This window comes from Sarcophilus harrisii, chromosome 2 (genome assembly GCF_902635505.1).
Source record: "Sarcophilus harrisii chromosome 2, mSarHar1.11, whole genome shotgun sequence".
NCBI classification, from domain to species: domain Eukaryota; kingdom Metazoa; phylum Chordata; class Mammalia; order Dasyuromorphia; family Dasyuridae; genus Sarcophilus; species Sarcophilus harrisii.
The window spans coordinates 35,193,491-35,211,621 of NC_045427.1; the positions used below are offsets into that span (position 1 = coordinate 35,193,491).

Below are 18,131 nucleotides of genomic sequence, written 5' to 3' on the forward strand. Positions count from 1 at the left end.
TCTCTGTCTCCCTCTCTGTCTCTGTCTCAGTCTGTCTCTGTTCCGTCTCTATCTCTCTGTCTGTCTCTCTGTCTCCCTCTCTGTCTCTGTCTCAGTCTGTCTCTGTTCCGTCTCTATCTCTCTGTCTGTCTCTCTGTCTCCCTCTCTGTCCCATCTCTCCCTGTCTCTATCTCTCTGTCTGTCTCTCTGTCTCAGTCTGTCTCTCTGTCCCGTCTCTCCCTGTCTCTATCTCTCTGTCCTGTCTCTCTCTGTCTCTTTCTCTGCCTGTCTCTCCCTCTTTCTGTCTGTCTCTATCTCTGTCTCTCTCTGTCTCTGTCTCAGTCTGTCTCTCTGTCCCGTCTCTCCCTGTCTCTATCTCTGTCTTCTCTTCTCCAAGTCTCCCTCTCTGTCCCATCTCTCCCTGTCTCTATCTCTCTGTCCTGTCTCTCTCTGTCTCTTTCTCTGCCTGTCTCTCCCTCTTTCTGTCTGTCTCTCTCTCTGTCTCTCTCTCTGTCTCTGTCTGTCTGTCTCTCTGTCCCGTCTCTCCCTGTCTCTATCTCTCTGTCTGTCTCTCTGTCTCAGTCTGTCTCTCTGTCCCGTCTCTCCCTGTCTCATATCTCTCTGTCCTGTCTCTCTCTGTCTCTTTCTCTGCCTCTCTGTCTCTCCCTCTTTCTGTCTGTCTCTCTGTCTCCCTCTCTGTCTCTGTCTCAGTCTGTCTCTGTTCCGTCTCTATCTCTCTGTCTGTCTCTCTGTCTCCCTCTCTGTCCCATCTCTCCCTGTCTCTATCTCTCTGTCTGTCTCTCTGTCTCCCTCTCTGTCCCATCTCTCCCTGTCTCTATTTCTCTGTCTCCCTCTCTGTCTCATCTGTCTCTGTCCCGTCTCTCTCTGTCTGTCTCTCCCTCTGCACATGATCTCACGGCACCATCTTTGCCTGGGAGGATTAGCCAGCACACCCCACTTCATCTTCGGCTGACGTAAGGTGAGTGCTCCAGAGCACTGACCAACGATCCCGGCTCTGAGGGAGCCCAGCCTTGCTCAGCCGGCTCAAGCAGTGGAGCACAGGGCGGATCGATGCCTCCCTCTAGTGGACCAAGGTGGCAACTACAGCCTGCCTGGCCATGAGCCTTCCTGGGTCCCTTCCACACCGTTTGCCACACTCTGGATCAGAGGGGCACATGGAGATCCAGTCCCTACCCCCTCCCTTACCCATTCTACAGATGAGGCAACTGAGGCTGGGGAACCGAAGCGACTTGCCAGGAGTCTCCCACAAAGGGCCATGGCAACGGTTGCGAACCCGGACTTCTTTTTATGACTCCCCACCCTGACTTGCTCGGGGCTCTCTGGCCCCTCTGCGAACGACCGCCAGCCTCTAGGCCGGGCCCACGGGGGGACATTTTCCCGCTGGGAGTCAGGGCTTCCTTGTGCCCCTCCGCCAGTCCCAGCCCGGGAGCACCTGCGGAGGGAGGGAGCATAAGCTCTGGCCGCCCCATCTGCCTGGGCTTGGAGCGGCCCCCTCGGCCCTCAGAGGCCCAATAACCGCGCGCATCTTCCTGCGCAATGGCCGGGCTGTGGCCAGTCCCCGCGAGCGGGCCCAGAGACCCCCGGGGCTGAGTCGGTTCTCCGGCCCCGCGCGCACCCGGAGACAGACAGACACGGGCTCGAGAGGTCGCCCGCTGTGGGAAAGCAGAGACCCCGGGCCCCCCAGGGGCCCGCCCGCCAGCAGGACTGCGCTGCGGCCCCCAAATCACACAGAGATCCAGCTCTCATTGACTATTTACTGAGCACCCATTGGGTGCACGACGGCGCTCCTCCCTGGAGCCGGGAGGAGTCAGAAGATGCGCTGAGGAAGCGGCCCCTGCCCTTTGGAGGCTTGCGCTCTGGGGTGGGGAGAATAGAACAAAACGGAGAGGCCACGGGGGGGCTGGAGTCGGAGGCCGAGTCTTCCCCATGGCCGCGGCTCACTTGGCTGAGCAGAGACAATGGGGGGCCGCTCCCTCCCCTCCCCTCCCCTCCCTCTGTCCCGCGGTCTCCCACGTATGCGCACCACTGGCCAGAATAAACCTGCCCGGGAGGCTCGGGGGACCCAGGGCCATTTCTGGGGGACACCTTGTTGGAGCCTGCCGGAGCCAGAATCCATCCCTCATGGGGACTTCTGCTAGAGAGAGAGTAAGCCCCTTTCCGGGGGATCCTGGGAGGGAACGGGGGTCAGGGCAGTAAAGAGCACAGTGGGAGGGGGCAATGGGAAGGCCCTGTGTGTCCTCCTCAGCCATCATCCCCTTTGTCCGGCTGTTCAGGGGGACTGAGCAGATGTACTAGAGGGCTGGAGTCCCTGGGTCCTGGGAAGCTGGAAGGGAGCTCTTGTTGTCTGCTGCCCCTTCTACTAGTCACCATCCCTGGGTATTTCTCCCCACCTGCTCTAGGGGCTGGGGGTGGGGTAGGAGGAAGAGTCCAGCACAACACCCCCTTTTCCTGCTCCTCAAGAAACAAAGGCCACTTGTTTCCAGCGCTCCGGGTCCCTCTCCTCAGCCCTGGAGAGCGGAAGGTCCCTCCACCCCCTTCCTGCCCCCACTCCAGACATTCGGCTCTGCTTGGCTGATCACTGAATGGGTGTTCGAGCCAGGGGCCTCTCCCAGCTGCCAGGGCCGGGGAGGGGGAGGGTCGGTGAGGAGGAGGAGAGGATGGGCCTTTGGGGGAAAAGTTGCCCTGCCAGCCTCAGGCCTGGGACACCTGCCGAGGCCCGGCTCCCACCAAGCTGGGTGGGGTGAGGGGAGTCTGCCAGGCTGACCCCCCGAGCTCTGTAAATCTACACCCACAGCCTAGGGGGTTCCTGACCTTCTCCAGGATGGGGGAACCTAGAACCATCAATGTCAACCCTTCCCAGGGGCTTCTGAAGCCAGCAGCCTGGTCGCTCCAGCTTTGAGGCCTTAACTCTGCGCCTCTCGGGTTCAGAACTAGAAGGGAACGTAGGAGAGATGCTCTAGTCCAGCTGGATTTTAGAAATAGGGGTGATCACATATCTGTTTCTCCTCTGTCTCAGCCTGATACCCCCCTCAAAGCAAGCATGACTTTTTGGGGGAATGGGGGAGGTGGGAGTGGGCTCATCTCAGCACCTCCCTTCTCTCTCCCTCTGGAGGCTGGGGCTGGGGGACATTGGGCTACTTCAATGAATTGGGGCAGAGGAAGGGGTGGGGAGGAAGGGGGAGAAAAAACAGCCAGAAGCAAAAGCCGGGTGAGGGAGGAGTCCAGGGCTGCCTCCACCAGTCTCCAGAGGCTGAAATCCCTGAAAGGAGTAAACCTCCCAGTAGGCCTGAGGCCTCTCAGGATTCTCCACTGTAAGACTGATTCCTGGGCCTGGCTCTGGGGGAGAGCCTGTCCCTGTGGCTCCCCGGTGGGGGAGCTCCGGCTCACAGCTGGTTTCGGTTTCTCTTGGGGATGATCTTGCGGTAGGTTCTCCTCTCAGAAATGTTCCGCTTCACCTTGGCTGTGCTGGGGGCTTCATCTTGGTGCAGGGAGGGGCTGGAGTGCGACTTCTTGAGGCCGGGCTCGGGGTTCCAGGCCCCCTCGGCCTCCTCCGCCAGCTGATTCTCCCACAGGTCCAAGTCCTCGGAGGGGCAGCGCAGGCGGGCCACCAGCAGCTGGATGTAGGTCTCGTAGCGGATTTTCTGAAACACACATAGGCCCCTTCAGCCCCTGGTCTTAGGATGAGCCCCCGCAAAAGAGAGGGAGGGAAGGAGAACTCATGCGGGGACACAGCATAAGGCTGGGACCCTGCACAAGAGCTGGGGGATTGGGAGGGATGGGAGGGCTACGGGAGCTTAGCGAGTCGGTGGGTATAGGGGAGACTTTTCAGTTACATGTGTGTACTTGTGTATAAGTATGTATATATGTATATGTTTGTGTATTTGTGTGTATGTGTGTAGATGGATAAGATAGACATGGAAGGCAAAGCGCGGAGGGGGATAAAAGTTGGCCAGCACGAGGGGGCTCAGGGATGAGCCCAGAGGCCCCAAAGCTCCTAATGGGGATGAGCCGGGTCACTGGGAGAAGTCCCTTCCCTGCCGGGGTCTGTATTGCATGTTCTGTAGTTAGAGGGGTCTGATTTTTCCCACAAACTTCCAGTCCCTCAGTCACCAGGGCCTGCTTCTCCCATGTTGCCCAGACCCAGAAAGTATCCCCCCCTGTGGCTGTTGGCAGTTTTGCAATCTAGATTGTCACGTCAGGGTCGGACTTGCTCAGGATGGGCCCTCCAACCAGGGAAGCCTGCAGGCCCCATAGGACTTAACATATGGGCTTGAAGAAAAAAGACATCAACAAACACCTTAATGCTGAGACTGCTGCTGAGACTGCCTGGATTTAGCTGAGATGGTCTTAGGCCAGTGGTTCTCAAACTTTTGTTTTCAGTATCTTTATCCTATTAAAAATTATTGAGGATCTCTCCAAAGCATTTTTATCTGGATTATATTTATAGACATTTACCATATTGGAAATAAAAACTATTTTTGAATTTGTAGACCCTCTAAAAGGGTTTCAGAGATCCCCAGGATTCTCTAGACCATACTTTGAGAACCACTGTCTTAGGCTGACAAGTCCTTTTGGTTTGTAGAGGCCATTGATTGATATCCTGTTTAATTTATTTAAATTTATATGTATATATGCATATACACACACACACACATATATATCTAATGTAAAATTAAAGAGAATTTGAGAACCAACGGTTGGAGGAATGAGGACTTTACAATTTATAGAAATGTTAAAACCATAGGAGAAAAAAAAATCCACATAGATGTAACCAGGGTCACAGAACTAGGCCTTTCCCTCAGGGTGATGATTTTTAAGGGGCACTGACAGTACTTGCTCTCCTTTAGCTAAGAAGAAAGATGATTCCCTAATTTCTGGGACTAATGAATCCATACTGCCAGCTTCCTTTCCTGGAGGCCTCACTCAGGCAAGTTCATTCTCAGCCCAGGGTATGGGGGGGGGGTCTGTCTCCCCTTCAGGGAGCCCCTCCCTATCCTTATCCCTCAACTGAACTCATCTTTAAAAGTTGACTTGTGGTTTACTCATTACTTTTCCCCCAGGCACCTTATTATTTTTTAAAACCATTTGCTCCAGATATAAGAAGTTTTAGTAAGAGGTCTGTAAACAAAAGCTTCAAGAAACAAGTTGGAAATTCCGAGGCAAATCTTAATTTGTACAAAAGGGGAAAAAAGTCAGTGGTCTTTCCAGATTTATTGGCTACACGAGTTGAAAATATTAGTATATTTTTTATCTAAACTTAGGCAATCCATAAAAACCATATTAGGTATGTTCAGAGATGTAAAGATCTAGGAAAAATTTATGGCTGACAGGAAAATTGGGGATTTTTTTTCCTTTGAATTTCTTTTCTTTTTTTCTTCTTTTCTTTTTTTTTTTTTTCTTTTCCTTTGAATTTTATGGAAGGAAACAAAATAAGCCCAGTGAAAAATGTTTTGGGTTAAAAAAACTGAATATATTCGTAGCATTCTTTTTTGCTTTGGTGTGGGCCAAAGAAAAATGATTCTTAGACCGGGATCAGAGAGCATCCTGGAGCTGAGCTTTATGATTAGCAATGCCATATATCCCCAAGGGCACCTGCGGAGGTGAGACTGTAGAGTCCAGGACCGCCGGTGAGGGGGCAAAATTTCAAACCGAGAAGGCCTTACCTCGTACTCCAGGTACTCCTTCCTGAGCCTGTACTCCTCCAGGCCCCGGCTCCGGCCCCTCTGCTCAGGCAGGCTCTTCTGCAGATCGATCAGGTCATCGGAGGCCGCATCTAGACAGCTCTCGTGGGCCCTGTGCTGCTCCTCCTGTTTTAAAGGGGTCTCGGCTGAGGCGGAAGCCTGGCCTTGGGACCCCCTGGAACCCTGGCACTCCGGGCTCTTCTCTGGGCTTTGTCCCGATTCCTTCCCTCTCTCCCCCTCCCAGAGGCCAGCCTACCAGGGAGCTCCGCGCCGGGCCAGTCGGGAGGATGGGTCGGACAAATTTGCGCTGAGAGCCCACGGCGGCGGGGAAGGGTGGTGCGGAGTGGGTGGCCGCGGCCAAGTTGATCCGGGCGATCCAAGAACTCATCTCTTTGGCGGTCCTAGGGCCAGATGGGAGAGATGCTAACGTGAACAGCTGCGTCTCACCTTCAACGCATTTCCTTCCTCCCGTCCCCCATCTATCCACTAGTCTCTGTTTCTAGGGGGATTATCCAGACCCAACTCCAACCCCCAGGCAGAAAGCGCACCCTTAGGTTTCATGGTACACAGCAATGGCGGACTGATCTGGGCCCCTGCCACAGCCCAGGGCCAGTCAGGGCTGGAGTCCCGGAGGGAAGGAGAGAGGAGCCCCAGAACTAGCAGCTCCCAGTGGTCCTGGAGCCTCATCCCGGCCCAGCTACTCACGGGGCGTGGAAGAGGTAGAGGCGCCAGTCCGCCGTCCGCAGCTGAAAGACGTGAGGTTTCTTGGTGTAATGGACCGCCGGGACGGCCAGGGCGTGATGCACCCCCACCGCGTCCTCTGGCAGGGGCCCCACTCGCGGCCAGTCCTCCGGACAGGACTCTTCGCCCTGTGCCAGGAGAGGAGACTTAGAGCCCGGGCTCCCAGGGGGAGGCCGCCCGCCGGGTGGATGGCACCCTTACCTTCAGGAAGTAGAGCACCATCCCTCGAAGCAGGGTGTGGAACATCTTCCAGCCACGCTTCCCCCAGGGAGCTGTCCGGAGGAGAGGAAAGAAGCTGGTGGGCACATAGTTAACTAAGTCCGGGGCACTGACACTTTGGCACAGGGAGAAAACTTTTCCCTGTTGCAGCCTTCTAATGCCCATCAGGTTGGTGCTGGAATAAGCGGCCTTTTCCCAGATAAAAACCGCTGGAGGGGCCTCTACATACATTTTGGGGGCAGAGGGGGCATTTCAAGTCACCCAACCTTCTAGGAACTGGAGTTAAACACCCACATTTACTCCATGAGTAATTTTCTCAGCCTTCAGGCAGTTCTGGGTGAAATGTTAGATTGGACAAAGGTTCCCAGGCCAGAATCCCCCACCTGCACCTGTAGACATCAGAGTGGAGAAGCTGGGTAGTAGGATGGATAGAGCACTAGTCTGGCCTGAATTCAAATCTGGCCTCAGTCATTTCCTTGCTGTGTGACCCCAGTAGGTCACTTAGCCTCTGTTTAATCTCTGTTTTTCCAAGTATAAATGGGGATAATTATATCACCTACTTGTTGTGAAGATCAAATTAGATGATATTTATAAATCACTTAGTTTCCTGTCTGGCACATAGTAGGTGCTATACCAAGGCTTATTTCCTTCCCTTCTTCCTTAGTGATTCCTTGCCCTCCCCATTCCCAACAGTCCTGGTCACTGAGGAGTAAAACCCTCCCCCCTTCCCCCCAGTTTTTCCATCAGAGGCAATGTGACCCACACTCATGGAAATAAAACTTCATACCCTGGGGAAGAGACAGAATAAAAATAGCCCAGTTCTAATGCCTTTTCCTCTGTGTGGCTTTTTTTGATTCCCCCAACCAGAAGAGATTTCTTCCCCTTGCTGGTGCAGTTGAGAAGACATTGGATCTGGTTCAGGAAAGCAGAGTTTGAATCTTGCCTATTTGTGTGACTCTGGGCAACTCACACTTTTTCAGTCTTCATTTCCTCATCTGTAAAATGGGGGCGATAACAGCACCTACCACATCTTACTGCTGTGAGGTTCCAATGAGATAATAGAGATAGCACCCTATAAACATGAGCTGCGATGGTGTGTTCTTCCCAGTCCTTGGTGTCCTGTCTTTTCTCGGTCTATTTTGTATTAGGGTTATTCCGATACGTCTCTCTTCCCCATCAAAACCGTAAGTGCTTTGGGGATTTTGTGTATCCCCCACAATTCTGTGCATGCAGTTGGTGCTTAAGACATGTTTGATGACTTAGGGAACATGATCAATTAATGTACAACTCTCTCTCTCTCACACCCCCCAGAGCCCTGAGCACTCACTCTTTTTCCCATCGACATCCGCGTGCATCTTTCGAGCGAGGAGCCCTTGCTTGTAGGTAGGCACTGTGGGGTCCTGGGTGATCTGGACAAAGGTGTTGCGCCTCTTCTGGCTGCCTGAAAAGGACAGCCTGGGCTTCATGGGTATCATGGCTGCCTCCTCCTCTTCATCCCTGTATGATAGGAGCCAGAGGGTATAAGGGCTGATTGCTATGAGGGAAGACATCCTTTAGAAGCGCAGACACGGTGGAAGGAACGGCTCTGAGGGTACAGGGGAGAGAACTTGGAGCCACAGAGACCTGAGTTTAAATCCCGCATTGGACAGCAGCAGCAAAATCCTAGGCGAGTCACAAACTCTGCTTCTGTTTCCTCATCTGTAACATGAGGATAGCAATGGTACCCACCTCACAAGGTTGTCGTGAGGATCAAATGATATAACTTAGATCAAGTTCTCTATACATTCTTTTTTAAAAAGTTATTTTATTCCGAATTGAAGAAATAAAACAAGCATTTCCATAATAGAATAGAAAAAAGATGATTGCATATAAATTGCAAATCTATTATGTTCAACTTGCTATTCCTCTTAAATTTTATAATAATGTTATCTCATGTAACTTTCTTCCTTCTTTTTTTTTTCCTTTTCTTCTCCCTCCTCTTCTATAAATTCAAGCAATTATTATTATATTATTAGGCATGGAGCCACAAAGGGGTCAGCCCCAGAGCAGTCTTCCTGTGTGCCTGGATGGATATGGAACGCCCATTTCTTCCCCCCAGAAATCTGGGACAGGCTTTATGCCCTTCTAAGATCAGCCCCAGTCTCCTAGATTTTTGTGCTTCCAGAGACTGTCCATGAGCAAGTGATTCTCTGTTCTTAAAACTAGTCTTCTCACTTCCCACTATCTTTTTGAGCTGTCCCATATATAGAACAGAAATGACCTGGGCTTCCCTTCTCTTCCACTCCTTGGTTGGAACACAATGGCTTGGGGCTTCCCCATTGCCACTGGTAGCATGGACCAGTCTCTTCATGGAGAGTATAACATGAGCCGGACTCTGGGGCTGCTTAAGTGGCAGGTGATTCCTGGGTCCCAGGAGAACCGCCTGGTCCTGCAGCCTGCCATGGAGAAGTCCTGCCAACATGGGGAGGGGCTGGGGGCAACCTGGGAGGAAGTGGGACTTTGGGGATGCAGCAGGAAGGGGAAGAAGGGTCATTACTTACACTGCCCATTGAAGCTTCTCACTGCGGATAGACCAGTAGAGTGTCTGGAAAGAGAGAACAACATAAGATGAAAAAACAGACCATAGTCACCCTAAAAGTTGATCTACTGAGGCTCAGTGAAGTTAACTTATCCAAGCTCAGGAACATCAGAAACTAATTTTGAAGCCCAACTCATGTGGCAAACGATGTCTCCCTCCCTACACCTGCCACCCCATGCTCCATTACCAGCCCTTCTTTTTCTGGGCTCCTGGGAGAGCAATATCCAGTATTTTTCCTAAAGGGATGGTGGATCACTAACCACGTGCTCTGGGTATCTTTCATCCTCGTTCCAAAGTCCAAAGCAAGCCAAAGAGGAAATGAACTAAGTCTTATATGACATGGTCTTCCTCTGAGGGCTCATGTGATGAGCACATGGCAAATGGGCACTAATTGTCAGTGAATAGCAAATAATTTCCCCTCTTTGAGTCTCGGTTTGGCTGAAATGGAGAGGGTACTGGAGCCAAATGTCGTCTATGTGATTGTGGAGCATCTCTGAGTTTCAGTTTGGGCACCTCTAAAACAAGGGGGTGATGAGATGACCCTCAAGGTTTCCCACTACTTGGGAGAACGGGTATAATCCCATCAGTGCCTAAAGCTCTAAGGAGGGCTCCCAGCCTTCCCCCAATCTTGTTGGCCTCCAAACCTTCAGCTGCTCCTTGGGGAAGTTCCCACCATCCTTTAAGCCATTCAAGTTGGTTATAAACTCCTGGCAGCTCATGCTCTTGCCGATGTTCTGTGGGCACACGTGTGTCCATGGAGAAAAGCAGACATGGGTTATTATTACCACCCCCTCTCTCCTCATCCCCCAACTATCCCTGCTCAGATGCTGGAAGTCTCTTCAATCTCTCTCCTCAGATCTGGTCAGCTGGCACCCCAGGCTTTCCCTATTGGCCTAGACCTCCTAAACACTCACCCTTTTACCTCCTTTCCTGAGCTCTCCCCTTACTCGTCCTATACCATGCAAATGCCATCCACTCATTAAGCCAACCTCCAATCTATTGCTCCTGCCAATCTTCTCTCTCTTATTTGTTACTTTCACGGCACCAGGACTGTAGCCCCATGTGGCATAGGGGGTGTCTTGCCCCAGTACCATCTTAGACTGAGCAGTCCAGTGTTCCAGAAATGAACTCCACTGGTCTCAAATGCCAGGAAAACTAATAGGTGGAACTACTCCAGTTTCTTCTGCAGTCTGCCTCCCACCCTTCCTCGCTGATGCTCCCACCTCCCTCGATTCTTGCTTACCTGTCCATGCAAATCTGTGTTGAGGAGCATTAGTGCACAAGTCAAGGTGTGTACAGCATCTGTGGCACAGAGAGACCAGGATGTCTGGGGTCTTGATGTGGGGTAAGCTAACCCTCCTGATCTCTTCTACTATTGACACTGGCTCATTCAGGATATCTGATTAAGTCTTTCTCTTTTTCCTGTCTCCTGTCTCTATTTAAATCTTCCTCAGGTGCCTTGCCGTGGTATGGAAGCCGTTAAGAAGATAGATTCAAGCTGAAAGGGCCTTAGAAAATGTCATGACCCCCACCACCAAAAACCCCATTTTACGGATGCTGAAAATGAGATCACAAGCATTAACTGGAATGTGAAATCAGATCTTCTGACTTCAAATCCATCATATATTCCCCACTGGGCCACACTGCCTCCTTGAGCATTGGAGGATGAGCCCTGAAAGAGATGGTCCATTTTTCACTCAGGGACCAGCCAAGTGAGGCAGGAAGAGCCTCATCAGAGTGTTGATGATTAAGTGAAACCATTTCCTAATAAGTGGAAGGAAGGGAGGCTGTAACCAGGGGATGGCCAACCCCTGAAATCACAGCACTTGGATGTAGTGGAAGTGTGCTGCTCCCTGTCTTCCAACTATTCCCAAGCCAGCAGTGACGGGCAATCTCCCTGTTTTCCCCCAGGTCCATTTGTCCAGCCAGGACCCTCCATCTGCCCTGCCCCATTTCCCTCCATCTGCCCTGCCCTGTCTCCCTCCATGAGCCTCCTTTTCTCACCTGCTGATGGGAAGGCTCCAGGGTTGCAGTGGTGGAAACGCTTGGAAAATTGATAGAGGATTCTTTCTCGCTCTTGGGTCTCCCCACTTAATACCAGAGCCTGGAGGAAGCCCCTGGCATGGGGGGGGATAGCAGGGTGAAAGTCAGGGAAGGGGAATCATTGGAAAAACATCTCCCACTGAGAATGGATTCTATCCCCCCCAACTCCTCTTCATTTGTCTTCTTAAATGCTTCATAGAATCATAGTCCAGACCTGGAAGGGGCCCAAGAGCTCACCTAGTCCAACCCCCTCATTTAATCATTGAGGAAACTGAGGCCCAAAGTGTCTTATTCTAGAAAATATTGAGCTAGACCTGGAAGGGACCTCAGGGACCCACACCCCTTTCATTTTCAGGTAAGGAAACTGAGGTCCAGAGAAGTCAAAAGGCTTGACCTTTAAGTCATGGTAGTAGACATTAAAAGTGGGATTTGAACTCAGGATTTAATACACGCTAGCTGGTTTTACAGGGGCAGCTAGGGACACAATGAATACAGAGTCAAGCTAGGAGTCAGGAAGACCCGAGTTCAATCTGGCCTCAGACACTTCCTAGCTGTGCGACTCTGGGCAAGTCACTTAATCCTTAACTGTTTGCCTCAGTTTCCTCATCTATAAAAAAAAAAAGCTGGAGAAGGAATGGCCAACCCCTCTGGCATCTTTGCCAAGAAGATCCTAAATGGGGTCAGCATTAGACATGGTTGAAATGACAGGATGACAGGCTGGTTCTATGGTTACTTGTATTCATTTTTTGCCGTTAATAGCCTATAGGCAACTTACCGGAGGGCTTGGTCCAAGCTCTTGTCTTTAAACTGGAAGAAGGAGAGGTATTTCTCAGCCACATCCTTGCTGAAGTCATTGCTACAAACCAAAAAGGACACGGGAAGAGTGAGGAACCTGGATCTTGGAGCCAGGCAGAGAAGGAGAGGGAGAGAGGGGGCTCCGGGAACTATCCCGGCTGCCTGCAAGTCCCAGCTGGAGGGACAGAAAGGAGGAGGGCTCCCCGTCCAGTGAGGGGAGGTAACGATGGCTCCATTCTCTCCCAACACGAGGCAGGGATGAGCAGGGAGAGATATCAGGGCCATCTCGGGAACCTCATCCTAGACCAGCCAGAGATTGTTCAGTGATGAGGGAGAAGGGGAATGGAAGCAAGGGGGAGGCTCGGGGAAGCAGACATGGAGCATGGAGCAGAGAAGAGAATGAGGGACGAGAAAAGACACAGGGCCACGATGGCGACCACAGGAAGGCAGTGCCCTGGGCATGGAAGCAGTCGCCAGCCCTCTGGCCTGATCCCACCAGCCCACCAGCCTGGACCCTCACTCACTTCTTCTGGAGGTGAGCAGCCACCTCGGACTTGCGGAAGCCATCCAAATGGTAGAGGCGCGAAGCCAGTTTCCAGGCCACTTGGTCAGGGTTGACTCCATTGGCAACTTTGTCTTTAGCCTCCGGCCTCAGCTCTTCTTTCTGGGGCTCTGCTTGAGGCTCGGTGCTTCTGGTATATCTGAAAAGAGAGGAAAAGAGCAGACTTTGAGAGCTGATAGACCACAGCCTGGATGTAGTTCTGACCACAATATCCATTCTGTAAATGAAAGCCCAGTGTCTGGAGGCCAGTCTCAGGCCTAAGGAGGAATCCCTGAGAAAGAGCCTGACCCAAGGCCAGCTGTCACAGGGAAGACAACTTCAGGCACAGATGACTTCCCATATTTAGATCAAGCCCCAGAGCACCTAGATAATGCAGCAGCTAGAGCAATAGATGTAAAATCAGGAAGAGCTGAGTTCAAATCCATCTTCAGACACCTACTAGCTGTGTGACTCTGGACAAGTCAGTTCATTTCTGTTTGCCTCAGTTTACTCAACTGTAAAATGGGGATAATGATAGCATCTACCTTACAGGGTTGGTGTGAAGATCAATACGATTATTCTTTAAAATAATAACTTTTTGTTTTTCAAAATATATGCAAAGGTAATTTTCAACATTCACCCTTGCACCTTGTGTTCCAATTTTTTTTCCTTCCTGTTGAAGTCTAGTGATAAGGATGTATTAAGTCAGGGGCCAGGTGAAAGAATTCATTATGAAATTTTCACATTTATTGGTCAGATATCTATATATCTCCAATGCTTATAAAATCAATACAAAATACACTCCTTGATATTCCTGTATCCTTTCTAACAAGCTCAATCAACTGAGATAGAAATAATTAAGCCTGGATTTTGGCTACTTTAACAGAGATGTAAATAGTTGATATACATTAGAGCAAAATTACTATAGCAATGTCCTTAAGTACCTTTCTCCCAAATGCCTTTAGTCTCCATCGTGGGCTGCTTTTCCTGTCCTACGTTCAAAGGCATGTCTTTGATCTATTATATAGCTGAGTTTGCATTTTGCTTCCGTCGCCAGGAGTTTTATCAATATATTAATGTCTGTCTCTGCTATTTTTACATTGAAAAGGGAAATTGGTGAGCCAAGCTACTGTAAGTTTCAAAACATGAAATGGATTGTTACCTCCTGGCTTTCTGCACCCTCCCTTCCTCCTCTCTCTCACAAACAGAAAATAATCCTATATCGGTTAAACAAGTGCAATTTTTCTAAACATATTTCTGCATTTATCATGTTGCACAAGAGAAATCAGATCAAAAAAGGGGGAAAATGAGAAAGAAAAAAAACAAGCATGCAAACAACAAAAAAAAGGTGAAAATATTATGTTGGGTCCACATTCAGTTCCCAGTGTCCTCTCTCTGGATCAGATAATTCTCTCCATCCCAAGTCTATTGGAATTGCCTTGAATCACTTCATTGTTAGAAAGAGCCACGTCCATCACAGCTGATCATCACACAATCTTGTTGTTGCTGTGGACAATCTTCTTGTGATTCTGTTCACTTCACTCAACATCAGTTCATGTAACTCTTTCTGAAATCATCCTGTGGGTCATTTCTTATAGAACAATAATAATCCATTTCCATATTTCAATATTCAGCCATTCTCCAACTGATGGGCATCTACCCATTTTCCATTTCCTTGCCACTACAAAATGAACTGCTATAAACATTTTGCACATGTGGATTCTTTTCCTTTTTTAATGATCTCTTTGGGATACAGACCCAGTAGAGACACTGCTGGATCAAAAAATATGCACAGTTTGATAGTCCTTTGGGTATAGTTCCAAATTGCTCTCCAGAATGGTTGGATCAGTTCACCACTCCACCAACAATGTATTAGTGACCCAGTTTTCCCACATCCTCTCCAATATTTATCATTATCTCTTCCTGTCATCTTAGTCAATCTAAGAGGTGTGAGGTGGTACCTCAGAGTTGTCTTAATTTGCATTTCTTTAATCAATAGTGATTGAGAACATTTCTTATATGACTAGAAATGGCTTTAATTTCTTCATCTGAAATTGTCTGTTCATATCTTTTGATCCAAATGAAATTACTACTATAAAGTGCTTGGCATATAGTAAGCACCATATAAGCATTAGCTATTATAATAATAATTATTAACTTCTCAGGGCCTTGGTTTCTTCATCCATAAAATGAACTTGATGGGTTCTAAGGTGCCTTTCAGCAGGGAGTCTATAATTCTTCTCATCTCATGAAGGGAACTCAGCTTTTTTAGGGTCTGAATAATTAATAATAATAACCATCATTTTTATAATCTTCCCATATTATGGTCTTATTTGATACTCACATGAACCCTGTGAAGTAGGTGCTGTTAATCCCATTTTACAGATGAGAAAACTGAGAAAAGTGACTTGATCATGAGTCACATATAAAACTGATTAGGAAAAAGCTGGATTGAATCTGAACAGATATAAAATCTAGCCTGCTTTACTCCCTCAAACCTTGGCTGACAGTCAATGCTCATGATTTTCATCTGCGTGGGCTCAGAGACACCCAGGAAACAAAATAAACAAGCAAACAAGCTCAAAGCTAGAGATCTGGGCGGCTCTCATTTTTGCAACTTGAACTCCTCCTCCCCCTGCTCTTCTGCTTCCTCTTCTCCTTCCTTTTTCTTTGCCTCCTTTTCCCTTTCTTCTCTTCATCTTCCAGCTCCCCTCCTCTTCCTCTTCTTTCTTCTCCTCCTCCTCTTTCTTCTCCTCCTCCTTCTCTTCCCTTTCCTCTTTCTTCTCCTCTTCTCCTCTTTCTTTTCCTCCTCTTCCAGCTCTCTTCCTCTTCTTCTTTGTCCTCCTCCTTTTCCTTCTTTTCCTCCTCCACCTCTCCTCTTCTTTCTCCTTTTCCTCTTCTTCCTCCTCTTCCTGTTCCTCCTTCTTTCCTTCCTCTTTCTCCTCCTCCTTTCCTCCTTTTCTCCTCCTAGTCTAGCTCTCCTCTTATTTCTCTTTTTCCTTCTTCCTTCTTTTCCTCCTCCAGCTCTCCTCCTTCTCCTTCTCCTCCTCCTCCTCCTCTTCCTCTTCCCTTAGTTCTAACTCTTCATTATTCCCTAGAAGCCTCCAATTTTGGGGTGAGTAGCACAGGAGTATATGGACAAGCATGATAGCAGAAGGACAGTCCCAGGAGGAGGAATGATGTAGAAAACACAGAGAACTGTCTCCCTTTCCATGAGACTCTTTGGTATAATTAGACATGTTTTATTTGTATCTATGAAATAACTACAGTGAATGGTTATGGGCTAATTGTTTCTGCTGAAGCAAAAGATGCTTTTCTGGCTCCTCTAGGAGAAGGAAAATGGCCCTGGGTCCTGAGGAGCAGATGATCAAAGGGAAATTTAGTATGAGAGCAGGAGGCAAAGTATAATTAGAGGAAATGGTTTGGAGGAAGTTGGACTCCTGGAGAAATTCTGTTTTATTTTGCTGATAGCTATGGGAACTAGGCTCAGACTCCACCAGAAGGAGGAATAGAAGATCAAGAAAGAGAGATTGAAGGAATCAAGACAATTCAGCCTGGGCTTCAGACAGTCAAAGATGAGAAGAAGGAAAGATGGGAGAAAAGTTAGAGTCAAAAACTAGGAATTTCATAAACCTTATCAGTACTATCTATTTAAAATGATGGACCAGTAGGACTTATGTTCTTACTAAACATTAGTTCTCTATAATAGTCAGTTTTGTTGCCTTCAAGAAAATTGGCTGATTATAATAAAAAAAAGAAAAATATATTAGATGAGAAAAAAAATCTTTCTTAGAAACACTACTGATAAAAATCTGATAATCTACAAGGAAATGTCACATTTTTGAAAGAGTAAGACCCATTCTTCAACAAATAAATGGTCAACAGGTAATTATCAAAAGAAAAAAAACTTACATTAATAATTAAGGGAAAGTTTAGTCAATTTCTTATTAACACTTGCAAATTAAAGTAGCTCTGACACATCACCTTCCACAGCAGAATAGATGAACAGGACAATAAAAACAAAATGATTAAAAATGATAAAATCCAGTATTGGTGTGACCGTGGAGAAATAGGTATGCTGCTGCCATATTTGTAGAGCAGAGAAATGATGTTATCTGTTTGGAAAGCAACATGGAATTGTACAATAAAAGACACTTTTCATAGCCTTTGATCCAGTAATCCCACTATAAGGGTTGCGTTCTAAGAATTTTAAATACAGGGAAAAAAGTGTTCTTTTTATACAAGCATCCTTTAGCAGCACTGTTTCCAATAGCAAAAGGCTAGAAACAATCCTTAAGGGCAGGAATGTCTAGAAATATAAATGTTATGGAATATTATTTTATGAGAAATGACAAATATGAAGAGTATGATCAAATGAGAACATATGTAAAGCACTTCACAAACTGTATAAACATTAGCTATGGTTATTATTACAAAGAAATGTGGGGAAATTTATAAGAAATGATACAAAGTGAAGAAGGTGGAACCAAAAAGTAAATACAGACTGAAAAATAAAAGTGGTTGTCATGATAACTAAGACCAGAAAAAAAAATCCACTGATGAAAAAAAAATTCAGCACACGGGACGGTTGTAATTTTATATTTCCTTTTAACAAAACTGCTACTAATGGAAATGTAAATTTTACATAAAGTTATGTTTGTGGTCACTTATTTTAATCTTTGTGGATTAAATATTTTTGTTGATGATGGTTACTAAGATCAAGATGAAAATACATGAATCACAAACCACTTTTTAAAAAAAAAGAAGTAACTTGACTTGCAAATGTAGATCTTCTAATTGTAGCGGGGTGGGAAAAAGAGAAGCGTAAGAGAGGATATTAGTTTCTGGAGGCCATCTAACCACAGGAAGAGGTTACAAACCTGAAGAAGTGAGGTTGAAGCTAGTAGCCTGAGCATAGGGGACATATAGTCAAAACCCACTGGTGTCAAATGGGATAGGGGAAAGGTCATACTAATGTAGGATGCTTCAGTTTGATTTTCTGCAACAAAATGGGTTTAAGCATCATCAATATCCCAGGGAAAATGAAAGAGAAAGAATAGAGGAGATACTTTTTTCCCCTTGACTTCCTTTCCTTTTCTTCTTTCCTTTTCTTTACTCTTTCTGCTATTTATTTCCTTCCTTTCCTTCATTCTTTTCCCTTTTCTTCTTTCTTTCCTTTATCCCTTCTTTTGTTTCTTTCCTTTCTTTCATCTTTTGTTTCTTTCCTTCTTTCTTTTTTCTTTATGCCTTCTTTCTTTCCTTCCCTTTCTTTCCTTCATCCTTCTTTTTTCCTTTGCTTCTTTCTTTCCTTCTTTCTTTATTCTCTTTGTTGTTTCTTCCCTTCTTTTTTTCCTTCATCCTTTTTTCCCCCTTCCCTTTTTTCTTTCTTTTTTGCTTCTTTTCTTCTTTCTGAGATTTCCATTGAACACTGAGTTCTTGGGATTGTGGTCTCCTATTACTCTACTTCTGTTTCAGCCCCCTTTTCAGCCCCACCCAGGTCAGCTCTAATTTAGAAGCCTAAACAACTTGACTT

General features: G+C 47.6%; 1 protein-coding gene across 2 annotated transcripts in view; it reads right to left on the reverse strand.

Moving 5' to 3' along the window:
* Positions 1–1,899: 1,899 nt before the first annotated feature.
* The window catches only part of PSD4 (pleckstrin and Sec7 domain containing 4), a 66,124-nt gene continuing 49,892 nt past the window's right edge, over positions 1,900–18,131 (reverse strand). For both annotated transcript variants that reach the window (XM_031949888.1, XM_012540484.3), the window contains exons 5-16: positions 12,582–12,758; positions 12,038–12,118; positions 11,224–11,336; positions 10,463–10,521; positions 9,864–9,953; positions 9,182–9,225; positions 7,969–8,138; positions 6,624–6,694; positions 6,387–6,550; positions 5,938–6,082; positions 5,664–5,807; positions 1,900–3,641 (exon numbers count right to left, since the gene is read on the reverse strand). In XM_031949888.1, the coding sequence (XP_031805748.1) occupies positions 3,384–3,641; positions 5,664–5,807; positions 5,938–6,082; positions 6,387–6,550; positions 6,624–6,694; positions 7,969–8,138; positions 9,182–9,225; positions 9,864–9,953; positions 10,463–10,521; positions 11,224–11,336; positions 12,038–12,118; positions 12,582–12,758 (1,516 nt within the window). In that variant the 3' untranslated portion in view covers positions 1,900–3,383. The remainder of the gene's footprint in view (positions 3,642–5,663; positions 5,808–5,937; positions 6,083–6,386; positions 6,551–6,623; positions 6,695–7,968; positions 8,139–9,181; positions 9,226–9,863; positions 9,954–10,462; positions 10,522–11,223; positions 11,337–12,037; positions 12,119–12,581; positions 12,759–18,131) is intronic.